At 38.5% G+C, this 13,839-nt stretch overlaps 1 protein-coding gene across 2 annotated transcripts in view; it reads left to right on the forward strand.

Moving 5' to 3' along the window:
* The first annotated feature begins 1,217 nt into the window (after positions 1-1,217).
* Positions 1,218-13,839, forward strand: part of UBE3C (ubiquitin protein ligase E3C) — a 75,545-nt gene continuing 62,923 nt past the window's right edge. The window contains exons 1-3 of one of the 2 annotated variants that reach the window (XM_071734747.1): positions 1,218-1,724; positions 9,933-9,986; positions 13,350-13,424. In XM_071734747.1, the coding sequence (XP_071590848.1) occupies positions 1,659-1,724; positions 9,933-9,986; positions 13,350-13,424 (195 nt within the window). In that variant the 5' untranslated portion in view covers positions 1,218-1,658. The remainder of the gene's footprint in view (positions 1,725-9,932; positions 9,987-13,349; positions 13,425-13,839) is intronic. The other variant, XM_071734748.1, reaches the window with a different exon arrangement.

The following is a 13,839-nucleotide window of genomic DNA, read 5'->3' on the forward strand; positions in this document are numbered from 1 at the left end:
GTATTTATAGGAGGCCAGGCTTGTTTATCCTGAAACTATGTTATCTCAGGAAATGCAAGGCTAATGTTCACTCTTGCCAAGCACTTGTTCCCTTATGAAAAGTCTGATGTTAAACTTTAGACTCTTATGAATAATTGAAATCCAAAGAAATCTATAAATATTTGTCTGTCAGCTCGGTGATAGTTAAACTGCACTGTGTTCTGGGCATGAAGGGCATACGTTATCTCCTGACATGGATGCTTGCCATTTGTCGTGATAAGCTGATGTGAGAATTCACCAGCTAGGGCTCAAACGGATTTCCAGTGCAGGAAACAAAAGTTGGATTTTGCCATCTACATTGATTTAGCACCTCATAGTTGGACCCTGAGTAACTGCTTTTTGTTACTGCTGTTGTCTGCATCACCTCTGTATTTGGAAGGACGCAACCACAGCACTGAAAAATGGAGACCATGCTGAGAAATGTAAAGGAGCAGATGTAGCTTCACCACTCAGGTCTGATGTTTCTGCATTAAAGCCCTTTTATCTTTCCATTCTTCAGTGAGTCCTTGATCCCATGCAGATCCCACTCACACCAGAACATTCTCAAGTGGATCTCCACACCTGAGTTAGAACTTGGGCACTCAGGCTTCAGTCTTCAGACTGGTCATGAGGTCTTAGCCATGGGGTAATGTCTACCACGTGCTTATTCTATGAAAAGGACAAATCACAGCTATATATTTATATATATATGTGGCATACATCACAGCACCCAACGCTGAGGAAGGCAGCCCCATGCAAGGGTAGGAAGGAATCTCAGGCCAAGTTCTGGCCCGGCTGCACCAGGGGTACAAGGGTTCCAAGCCTAGCTCCAAACACTCCTGTACACCCAACACAAAGCTCGTATTTAAAACAGGAAATAAGTTTCAGTTGAAACAACCACATCTGGGATAAACCAGACCCAGTCAGGGCTGAGAGGGTTCTAACGGGCTTGGTAAGGGCCCGGTCACTGGGCAGAGTCAAGCCCGGACGAGGGCTGAGGTTCGGCAGGGCTAGCGGGCCTGGAAGCAAGGACGGCCGGGGAGAACCGACACCGAACCTCCAGCCCTGCGCTGGGGCGGCACCGGGCCGGGGCGCGATCCCGCGGGGGCCGAGGGGAGGCGCGCGCGAGTGAGCGACGCGGCCCCGGCGGCTGCAGGCGACGCGCGCGCCGCCGCGCCCGGTCATCGGGAGCGCGCCGGGGAGGCTGCGGGCGGCGGCCATCTTCTCTCCTCAGCCGGCTGCTCCCCTAGTGCAAGTGAAGCAGCCCCGGCAGCCCCCTCCTCCCCTCCCTCCCTTCCTCCCTCCTCTTTCTCCTCCCTCTCACTACATTCAGCCGTCGCCGCCGGTCAGAAAGAGGGCGACCGGGAAAGCGGAGGCCGCGGGGCGGGGAAGGCGGAGAGGGAGGGGTGGGGGGAAGCCGGGCCGCCGTGAGGGGAGCAGCCCCACGGGGGTGTGCGGTGGGGGCGGCGCGGAGCTCGCCGGTGGCGGGCGGGCGGGCCACGGGGTGCCAGCCCGGGGGATTGGTGCCTCCCCGGGGCCGGCGGCGGCCCCTCCGCTCGCCCCTGCGGACCGGCGGGCTCCCCCTCTGTGGGGTCAGCTCGGGGACCCGGACCCCGCTCTAGATGGGATAAGCTGTAAACATGTTTAGCTTTGAAGGGGATTTCAAAACCAGGCCCAAGGTGTCCCTCGGAGGAGCGAGTAGGAAGGTAAGAAATGTCTCCTGTCTGTCTCCGTGCTTGTGTCTGTTTCCCTCGGCCCCCGCCTGCCTTGGCTTCTTATCGCTATTTTTACCGTGGGCCTTCTAAAATGGGAGCAGCTATGACTAAGGTTTAATAAAGGGGAAAAAAATCCTCCCCTCATGATGATGTGTTTTTCTCTGGCCTCTTTGGCTCTGGTGTTTGCTTTTTTTGTTTTTTCGTTTTTTTTTTTTTTTTAATCAGGCCACACACCCCCTCCCAGGCTTGTAGTATAGTAAGAATTGTGGGAAGCGAGGAAATGTCTCCTTGGCTCATCCCCCCTGCAAGCAATCCTGTTTGTTGTGGCTCGTAGCACCTCCCGAGCTGTTCGTCTCCAGGGCTCCCGGGGTGAAGGAGGGAAGGACTCGGAGACCTCTTGTCATTTCCCTTCAAAGGGAAAGCCTTGTCTGGGCCCCCTCACTGGAGAGATGAGGGCAGCAGCCTGGCACAACTCGAGGTCAATGCAAATTTCTGGGGGAGGTTTTGTCCACGTGAGTGGGGGTTGCCGGGTCACTGGTTTAGCTTTTCTCTGTCAAGTTTACGTCCAATTTGACGTGTGCAGGGTGAGTGGTTACTTGTCTGCCATACCAAACTATTGAATCTCCTTGTATTTATTTATTGATGGCAAAGAAGCGACGTGGTTTATTTAGATCTTGCTGATTGGACAGGGTAGTCAGATGTTTAGTCAAGCACTGAAGGGCATAGAAGTACCGAAGAACAAGAGAAAGGAGAAAGTGGTTTTAGACTTAACGAAGTCTTATTGTTAATGTGCACTGTAAGCAAGTTCGGTTGGCTCAAACTTTGAAGGTTTGGCAGTACAGTTAAAACCTGAACTAAAATAATGTACTGTCTGATATTATAACCACAGTGAAGTTTGCATTTTGGTGTATTGTCCTACATTACTTTTTCAAGAGAGTGTCTCACAGAACTGTATTTCAATTGTTTAGCTTTTAATCTGAATCATCTACTGTTTGTTCTAAGACATTTCTCCTCGTTAGACTACATACAGTGGCATTATGTGAGACAAAAATACCATAAATACTCCACAGCTGAAGTAGGAATTTGCCCTGGTCCTCAGCTATGCACTTTAGGTACTTCACACCTTTTGGCACTGACTTGCTGATATTACAGAACGTGTTTCCTCCTACAGAAGTAAACAATTGTGAAAATATCTCTCTTAACACCTATGGATTTCTTAATGAAAATTCAGCAGGATTCTATTTTAGTTACATGGGACAAATTGGTTAATGTTATACAGGTATATATTTCCAATGGCAAATATTAAAAGGTAAAAGAAGTGGAACCTGAAATTGGTGCATAACCTTCACTCTGTCTGATACAGAGGTTGTATTCTGTTAGCAGATTGGTACTGACTGGTCTGCAGATTTCATGGTTTTACTTTGGTCGGCTGAAGTGTTTGTGCTGCATCAGTGCAAAGCAGTTAGTCCAGCTTTGGACATCATGGCTATATGGACATCCAAGAATGCCCCTGAAATACCTGCTTATTTTATGAAATTGTGTGCAGTACTAATAAAAGAACTTAAACAAGACTAAGAATTACTTGTAAAAATGTTTACCTGAACTTTATGTAAGCATATGGTAGAGATTGGTGTGGCAAGCATTTACATGGATTCCATGAGCATATCATTACCTCATGACACAATTTTCTTGTGGTCATGTTTCTCTTACCTATAGGCTTTGAAAGGCTGACACTGAAATGTTTGTGTGCATGGAATAGAAAACCAATGGCTTGCTGACAAGACATCATGCTAATGCACGTAACTTAAAGATTCAGCATATAGTTCCAACCCTGCACACCTGTGATACATAGTGGGGTGCTTAGTATTGCCTCTTGATTCAGTTGGTGAAATAAAGCATAACTAAATATACTGGCAAATTTGTGTGCAGGCTGCTTAATTCTGAGGATAATTATCCAGTTTGAGGTGTTGCACCTGTATAGTTACATTAGCAAAACTTCCCCTATATACAAGCAGTACCAAAGATGCCAGCAGAGTGTTCCTGATGTGGATAAAATTTCAGCAAAAGAAGTGATCAGGAAAGCTGACTATGATTTTGCTAATAAAACTGCAGCTGCAAACAGTAACTGTTGGTCATGGGAGATGTGTTGATTCTGTGTCTGACACTGCCATGTATGTCTGGAGTGTGTCCTTAGGCCTCATGAGGGATCCTATCAGTGCAGGTACAGTGATGGAAATATAGCTGGGGACTTGTGGTGTTGAGGCACTGAGCCACTGAATCTAATGTGCTTTAATGGTGTTTTTTAAGGATTAAAGCAGAGATCTTCAGGTTTGTTTTTACAGTGTTTGCATCTTACATTATATGTGTTATGAAAGTCTGTATTGCAGATGCTTTGGAGGCACTTGAGTCCAACCAAACTTTTTTGCCAAAAAAGTAATCTTTAAGTATCACTTGTTTTTGTTAAAATTGTCAAAAAAATAATTTTCTGAAAGAGACTATTCTTGATGACTGTTCCTTTCAGAATATTATTGTGACATTTTAATACTGCATTTTACATAAAAGTATGGGTGATACTGTCAGCATTTGGACTTTATCTACTTCAAAAAAATCTGCAGATTGTTTTGGACTATTTCCATTAGTGGTATATATAACAGTTATATATAGAGAGATGCTATTTTTTACTTAAAATGTATTGTTACTTTTTGCATATATTTTTTTTTAATGTAGGAGTGCTTATTGTCACCTTTTAAATATTATTCCCTGCTTTATGAGGTTTTTTCAAAAGTATTTTCAGATCTAGTTTTAAGTATAACTGGCAAAATTTAATTTTTAATTTTTAGGTCAGGTAGCATCCAGAAATACTGTTATTGGAGTTCAGTACTTACGGATTTTTTTCTGCAGGACAGTAATCGTTGCCTAAAAGGCTGTAGCTGCATAATTTCTGTGGTGCATCTGAAGAGTTGGTTTGTGGTGCAGTTCAAATTGAGCTGGCCCAACCAAACTGTCCAGTGGAATGAAAGAAATGTTCCTTCACCTGGGTGGTAACCACCTCGTCCTTTTTTGTCCTGGGTAGTGAACATATTTCTTCAGGGTGGAGTGTCACTGTGCTTTGTGGTGGCAGCTGGCAGGTTTCACTAATTTTATCACGAGGTCAGACTCTGGATGGCATTGTGCAGAATCTGTTTAACCACATCAGCTCAATTTAGTAAGATTTGGCCCCGTGTTCCTTTATTAATTTTACCAGTGTTAACAAAAATATGAAGTAGCAGCCTTTTAGTACATACATGCAGGGGGATCCCCGTGCCTGCACTGAGGTGTACAAGGGTAAATCTATAATTTAGATTATAAAATGTGTTAATGACATCTTGTAATATAATATGGGAAGCATTTAAGAAAATATTTATTTTCAGGAATTTGTTATACAGGTGAGTTAGCACTGGTGGTGAAAGTGAAAGTGAAACCAGCTTCACTCAGTTTTGTTTTTGTGGAAGACATGGGAAGTGACTAATGGATAAGTGGTGATGACTGCATCTATATTTTGAAAACTCCAGTTTTAATATGGATATTTTAAATAATAAAAGTCAAGAGAAAAAGTTTGCTTATAGTTTATTTACATATGTAAATATGTAACAGAATATGTAACAAAATATGTACATATTTGCATATATTTATGTAAATATAGCATACACATATTTTATATACAAAATATATACACAAATGTATAAATATATATAATTTATATTTATATAATATCCACGAATGTATAAAATATATGTTATATATGTTTTCAGTAGTAACTGGTAATGCTTTCTTAAATGAGTAACATAATATTTAGCATCAGATTTATCTCTATTTTTTCCCCCTGCTCTCAGCTAAAGTGCAGAGGCAGAACTCTAGAAGCATCTTATTTTTTTCTTTGTTGTCTGTATTCTATGCATGAAGTAACTTCTTGTGGAATAAAATTTAACGATTTAAGAATAAGCTGTAGGATTGCCAGCATATGGAGAGATCTGCACAAGTGAGGATTGCTTAGGATGGCAGATGTCTGCAGGACTTAGGCAACCATGGCACAGATTTAAAAATTAGTTTTGTTCTTCTCTTACTGATAGGGGAAAGTTGTTAATAATTTCAAGAAGGAAGAATTATCATTTTGTCTTATTTGAACCCACAACAGGTCACAATGGAATGAAATTATGCTATGGGTTTATAGTACAGGATTTGTGGATCACAATTACAAATGTGCTTTTGGTTTTTGGGGGGTGGGAAGGAATTTCACTGCTTTGCTCCATAATAACCATTGTCCCATAAGGCACACGGTGCAGATCCTTGTGCAAGTGCAGATCTCATTCTGAATCAGAACTGTGTTTTGTCCAGAACATTGGAATGTCAAGGCCTAAGTCTTGAAATACTATTTGAATTTCAGATCTGTGGTGTGGAAATATGAAGAGACCATCTGCTGTAAAAATGATGATTGTCTGTCAGTAGGAAGCTATACAATTAACACACAGTAAATGTTTGTGTATTTTTCCCCTCTCGGTGACATTTAAAATACTCCTCATTTGAAAGGAAGCTATGAATGCTGAAGTTGTAATTTACTGACAGCAGTGATTGCACTGTTATTTTCAGTTACCTGTTGTTTTCTCAAATTCGTATCCAAAATTTCTGCTTTTACAGATACACTTTTCTTGCTGGTTTCTGAGAAAATGAAAAGTCACCCAGTTGCAACAATGTGTACAATACACATCTTAAGAATTCTGAGGCAGACAAACTGAGAGTAAATATCAGAACAACTAGTTTGTATTTCATTGAGTTTCTAGAGGCTTCAGTCAAGTCCTGGTTCCACTGTGTGTGACTTTGTAGATACCAGGATAAAAGTGGTTCCACATACATCCTAGATCCTACAGTAAAATTCAAGCTGAAATGCTGAGGTGTTTCACAGCAAGCACAATGACATTGGTTTCAGTGTGCCCAGGCTTTCCTTGGCCAAGTGTATCTAACTGGGCATATTTTAAGTACTTTAAAATGACTTCTGGGAGGTTGTCTTCACTACATATAAACTTAATAATGATTAAATATTCAGAAATATGACAAGTCACAAATTGTTCTAAAGCAGAATTGTTCAAGATGTTGTACGTGTTTTCCTCAGGTTGGCTAAACTGTGTGTCCAGTGGAAATGAAGTTAGCAATTTTAAGTTACTGAGGTTCAGTTAAGGACATTGTGAGTCTTTTAAAACATTAAATTCTTGTACTATTCAGAAGAGCCACTCTGAAAATGGCTTTTTTGTTCTTTTTGTGTTAGAAGGTATCGAGACAAGCTCCCCTTTAAATGTCTGACTACCTACCTTGATAGGGAGATTTGTTACCTGACATCTGTGTGGCAGGAAAAGAAACAAGATTGCATGACTGACATAAAAGTGAGGCAAGGAAGATGGGGAGAGGGAGTAGGAGTGAGCCAGGTATGATGTTTAGAAGTTACTGTCAGATGATCTTGTCCATTGAGTAGCTCTGGCTGCAGGAAGGGAGGAAGAGGTGGTGGAACAGCTGCTGTAGCTCCCATGAGTCAGGTGTCTGTATGGATTGGAGCTGAGAAATCTGCACCTCTTGTAATGCTGATGCAGCAAGACATAGAGCAAGCTCTCTCTCACTGTTCTGTTTATTAAGAGGCAAGGCAGGGAGGATTTCAGAGATAACAGTGCAGTTACTTGTCCTTAAGAAATTTTGCTAGAATGCCCTTTGTAGCCAGAGATTATTTCATAGTTATTTTCATTGCTTTCCCTCAGCAAGTTTGGTTTCTATTGCATATTTACTGATACTTTTTAATTTCTGAAGAGGCAGTGTTGGGTTGAGGAGATAAATTGTTCTTGCATTTAATTTAAAGTTATTCTTTTGTCATAGTTACAATTCCATTTCTTCATGTTTCTGATCTGTGTTTGTTCTGTGAAAAATAACGACAGCATTTTGACCTGTAATAATTTTTAAGGGTGGGATGTATCTACCTAAAATTTTTATTTTGTTATTTTTTAAAAAATTGATTGATTTAAAAAGTGCTATCTTCAGGGAGACCCATTTCCTGATCAGTGCAAAGCTGGTGGTACAATGTGATACACTGACCTCTTATATCCCCCCGTTCCCACCTCTCCAAATACTTGAAATGATTTGCTTCTTAAAAGCCCTCTGGCTGCTTATTTTCCTTTATCTACCAACTCCTTGCATTTACTGTTTCTAATTTTTTTCCTATTTTTTTACCATTTCCTTTTCCACTCATATATAGCAATATATCTTCCTTTTTCTATAAATTCTCCTTTTTTCTTTCAATCTGTTCTGAAGTGTAAGGATAAATTCAGCAATGTTGTTTCTCAGCAGAATACAACGAATACATGATGTTGCCTGCAAAATGAAACTCTTGAAGCACATTGAAGAGATGTCACTGTGGTCACTTCCAATTAGAACATCTTACTGACTTCTTTAATGCCTTGGGTATCAGCTGTTGAAAAATAAGTTATCTATTGATAAAAGCCCTGAAACTTTTAGCCATCTGTTGGTTATTTCTTAATTTATTACAGTGCTTTGTCTTTTTTATGTGTCTATGAGGTTAGAATCTCTTCCCTTTCCTTACCAAGCAGACCTGGAGCCTTTCCTTTTGCTTGAGTAGAGATACATGAGTTTATGTATGGATTTGGTTATGATTTGTTTATGCTACACTTAGCACATGGAAAAAAACCTGTCTTTAGAGGGCAATAGCTGTAGTTAGTGGTGTGTTTGGCCATAAATACTGTCTTTAGAGGAAAAGCTGGTTAACCTTCTTGTGAGATTTCTTTATGTTTGCTTCTGTAAATGATCTGAAACACAAACCCAATTTTAAATTCCTTTTTCGCATCTATGTTTTTCTTTTTCCTTTCTCATTTGGTGGTCTGTGTTAAAGTATTTTCTATCCTAAAGAAAATGGGAGAGAAATGAACTTGCTCCCTCTCTGTCATCAAAAATGAAATTTGGCCTTATTTTAAAAGAATATGTATATAGACATTGAAAATACTCCACCACAGTTGTTTTAGGTGTTGTTAAATATTTTATAAGCATTTGTTTGCCAACTTCAAATTTACTCTATGTTCTTGGATCCCAATACATTTTCAACTTGGTAATATTTTATTTCTTAACTTCTCTAGACTAATAAGGGCATAAGCAGAAGAAGTAAGTAGTTACATGCACCATAAAAGCAGAAAAGGAAAAGAGCTTCCTTTCATCTGTTTTAGATGAGATTTTTACCTGCTTTAGTTGAGATTTGGGAATGTGTCAGGGTACTTTCAACTCGTATTGTCTGCGGTGGAAGCTGAGTACATCAAAAAGGAATTACTTTGTATATTTCCTTGGAAAGTACACAGAATCATCCAGTAAGAGATTCTTGCAAATAAAGCTTTATTTATATTTTGTAATCTGTGTGTACAGATTTAAGATTGTACTTTAAAAACTATAGCAAAAGTTTTCTATTGTACTGTTATTATTCTTTAGAAGCCTCATGAATACTTACCTATTCTTTACTTTTTCTTCGTTAGAGAGATCACTGTCCTGAATGTTTTCAGTTTGTAGCCTTAATTTGGGTGAAGAGTTCAAAATTTAAAAAAAATCTGACCATTTATGTTATGTAGGTTAGTTCTGAAATCTTCTGTGAGCAACCTTTGAAGAAGAGGATAAGTAAATATGAGAGCTTTATGCTCTTTTGCAAGTTAGACAAGGAATGGGGCTTTGGCACTCTGTGATTACTTTGAACATGTCACAACTTGCTGTATGCCCCTGGGTCAATGACTTATGTGCAGTCTAAGCAAGGAAATAATGCAATAAACATTTAGTTCTACCTGCTAGGATTGGGACTCTATTCTGTTTCAGCTCTCCCATTTGTAAATGGATGATACTTGCCTAGATTATTAGGATGCTGAGAACAGAAACCTGGACAGGGATCAATACCATTTGCTTCTGTTTGCCCGTCCCTTTTTTTCTTACATAGCTTCCCTCTGTCACCGCGCTTTCAAAGGGCTGTTACATTTGGTAGAGTGGAAAATGATTAACAGTTACTTTTCTCCAGTGTTTTGTGTGTTACATGTTTGTGAACAATCCCTAAAGTGACGTCTAGATTAGATATCATGAACACATTTGAATCATGTGTTTGGATGAAAATGCAGTCTTATCTTTCTTTTTGCTTTATAGGAAGAAAAAGCTTCTCTCCTGCATCGTACTCAGGAAGAAAGGAGAAAACGAGAGGTAAAGTAGACTGTAAGCGTCTGCATGCACACCAGGTCTTCCTTTGATGTAGTAACATTTGCAGTCCAAAGTACTTCATTTCATTCTACTGCAGCTGTACTTTGTTCAGGAATGTTTTGTTTCAGTGTACAAGTTCTACCTAGTCTTCCAGTATAATAGAAGATGCTTCCCAAAAGTGACTGTCATCTGAAAAAAAGTTAGTTAAGCGTACACTGGTTGCAAAGGGAAATTTTCCACTTATATTGATGCTCATTTCATCTAGTCTTTTTTTTCTTTTTTTTTTTTTTTTTTTTTTTCCTTTAGAAAAGACAGGTATTTGAATAGTAAATTGCATTTTTGCCTTGTCAGTTATCTGTTGACTATGGTCTCAACAAAGTCTTGTGCTCCTGCTTCTATAGTTCTTGGATGACCTCCAGCAATTCACTTCCACAGTGTGTGTGTGTGCCTCAGTTCTCTGGAGACAGAATCAGAACAGTGATACTTGAATGCATCCTAAAGTACTTTGAGATCATCTGATAATTGAGGGGCAATGAGATGCAGTTAATGAGGCTGATGGGTGAGGCATGAGGAAATCATAACATTTGTTTGAGATGGAAGCTCACTGCCATGGGTAATTTAGTTTGGAATAATGAAAAGGAAAAACAGGCATAAAATACCGTTTAAAAACCATGAATATATGTGGCTATATGAAAACAAAATTTAGTAATATAGAATTAAAATAAATGTTAATTTTTTAAATTTTTCCCCTGCTAAACAGTTTTGGTCATAAAAAATATTTTTACTGTGTAGTTTTTGTGCTAATCAAGACCCTTGCTAAGTTAAATACAGATCCTGCAGTTGCTCCTCTGTTTCTGAGGACAATTGCTGCTTTTTTTCTTTCTGGGTGTATAGTTATGGACTAAGTTAAGTTACCAGGATTTCACCAAATCAGATCAGAATGCTGTGTTATGAATCACATTTATGATCAGGGAGTCTGTATCAACATATGCAAAAAAGAGTCCTTATCAACATATGGAAAAGGACTTTTTTGTGCTTCATACATTTTTTGCCATATATTGCAATAATCCATTCAGCTGTTTCATTCTGTCTGCTGCAGTGCTGATACAGTCAAATATCTGTAAATGTACACACATACATAACTGATTTTCTTTGACATGTATCAGTTTCTTACGAAATGAGAGTCTCCTTAGAGAATAAAATCAGGGCTTTTAGAAAAACTTTCTGTAGCAGAATAATAGCAGTGATCTCAGACTTAAAACCTTTGCTGTTACGGGTCACTAATTGACAATTATGTATTCTAGGATAAAACCTGTATCTACAGAAAAGGAGAAATACCTACTTTTTAGTCAAGTGTTAAATTTTGATTCTGAAATGACAGTGCTTTTTCATAATTGAAATTCTCTCCTGCTTGCCCCCATACTTTGCATTTTCACTGCTTGATGCTTTGGAGAGGAAAATGCCCTTTGGCATATCAAAATTTTGATTTTAGTCCATGCTCTAGAGGTAACTAGAGTCTTTCAAGTAGATTCTTATTCTCAGAAATTGCTTTAAGAGGGGTTGTTTCCAAGAACAGTAAAATAGGCATTGAATAGCAAATTCTTTTGGTGTTTCTCTGGTCAGTTCAGGTGAAATTTTTAAGTTGGATATGTCTTTATGGCAGAATAACCTAGAAATCAAGTTTTTTTGAGTTGAAAGATTATGTGAACAAATGTATTTTAATTAAATTCATAAAAATTTTTTTTTACTTTTGTTTTGCATGGTGGGCCTCAGAATTATGGACTTATTGTAGTCTAAGAATAACTAAGGTTACAGTTTCTCAGAGCTGTTTTGACTCTGTCTTCCAACTTCCCTTTCCTGAACCAGCCCTTTGTAGCTGTAGGTTCATGAGCAACTATTTTATTTCCTGTTTCATCCCCTAAGCAACTATCCAGACATTATTAGAAACCTAATTACAGTAGCCACTTCTGATGCTGATGAGTAATTAAAATAATTAAAAATGGAAAAATCAACTGAAGCGAACAAAGAATACGCAAAATAAAAGCAATTTATGTAACACTGAAACAGCAAGAATTAGAGAACACGTCTCAAGTATTGAGCAGCCCAGCCTTGAGACATAAGACAGACAAAAGGGATGGAATGGAGTGCTCCCCACAGCTTACCTTGGCCTTGAGCACCAGGTGGAAAACACTGACTAATTGGCCTCATTGGTATATTAATGTACTATGAGCATGCAAAAATACTCACCCATAGGCCAGATGGACCCCTCCTAACAAAAAGCCCTCTACTCTTTGAGCATGTGTAGTAGTAGTAAAATTTTTAAATTTAATTTAAAATTTTTTTAAATTTTAAAATTTTTTTAATTTCACCTGAAATGGAAGCAAAGAACTAGTTAACTGATCATGTATAAGAGTGATAGAGTAATTAGAGACAAAGTGATTTACATATTTCTGTGTATAAAAGTGGAGGTTATGTTGCAGGAAGCTGAGCTATCTTTGTGGAATACCACCTAGCTCTCTTTTCTGTGCAGAATTGGATATTAAAGCAAATACCTCCACTTTGTGGGTTGGCTCATTGCAAACTGGGTGACAGACCCTGCATTTGGGACAGCATTCCCCTTAGATATTTATAGTGACCAGATATGCTGGGACTGTTGTCAGAGAACTCACTGAGTGCTCTTTGTGTGCTATCTGAAGGAAACTGGCTTTCAGTTCCTCAGAAAGCAAGTATTGTAAAGGGTTGATTTTAACTACTCTTTCTGCTACTCAGGAAGACATCATAAAATGACTCACTTTTTATATGTCTGGTTTGAAGGAGAGAGGAAGAATTTTAATTTCCATGCTTAAAGCATTACCTCTCATTTTTGTTTTGACTGTCTCCAAATAGTTGATTTTAAAGATTTTTTTTTTTTTTTTTTGTGGATTGGTGTTTTTCCCCTCACATCTAAAATGCACTCATAAGACTGATATATTATTTGAATGGAAACAAGTAAGTTTTCAGTGTTAGCTAATCTATGCAGAAAGAGGAATGATATAATTGAATTTGATGAATTCTTCATCATTTTAGTATTAGACCTTGTCTAATAAAATACAAATACATTTATTGTTATTTCTCTAGTATTACATACTTAATGAATGTTAAAAATGCTTTTACAATATCTTAATGCTAAATTTCCACTTAAAAAGTTGAAAAGCTTCCTTTCTGATTCCAGTATATTCGATACAAGCCTTCAAACAATTTTGCCAGTGATTAGTGCTTACTTTTTAAAAAAAATATGCTTTTGAATATAAGCATATTTGATAAAATTGTAGAAATTTGAGTCAGCTCCATGGTGTTTATTTTATTTTTTTAAATTTCATCTTACAGGAGGAAAGACGGAGGCTTAAAAATGCAATAATAATCCAGTCATTTGTAAGAGGGTACAGAGACAGGAAACATCAAGTAAGTATTTATTTATTTATAAAGATGTAAAATATTATAGTAAGAAGCAATTACATTGAAAAATCTTCACCTTTTTTAGTATTTTGTCTGTCTATGAAGTGCAAGTCCTTTTTCCCTCTTGACATTTTCAGTTGAGCCTCAGTATTTTGGTAGATGTTTATTCTGCAAAGTGACAGTAGACTTCAGTGGCATTGTGTGACATGTTTTTAAGCTGACAAAGCATATGAAAACAGTAGGATAGTAGCAGCTGTCCCACATGAGTGAAGCTGTTTTTTGTTTTTGTTTTTTTTCCCAAAATGTCGAAGAGGTAATTTGAGTAAAAAAGATAGGGTTTCTAAGCTGCTCATGGGTACATTATCCTAAGAAAAAGTTGTATCTGTTTAAATTAACTGGTATTTATTGACTAGACTAGATA

This window comes from Heliangelus exortis, chromosome 2, assembly GCF_036169615.1.
Source record: "Heliangelus exortis chromosome 2, bHelExo1.hap1, whole genome shotgun sequence".
Taxonomy (NCBI): domain Eukaryota; kingdom Metazoa; phylum Chordata; class Aves; order Apodiformes; family Trochilidae; genus Heliangelus; species Heliangelus exortis.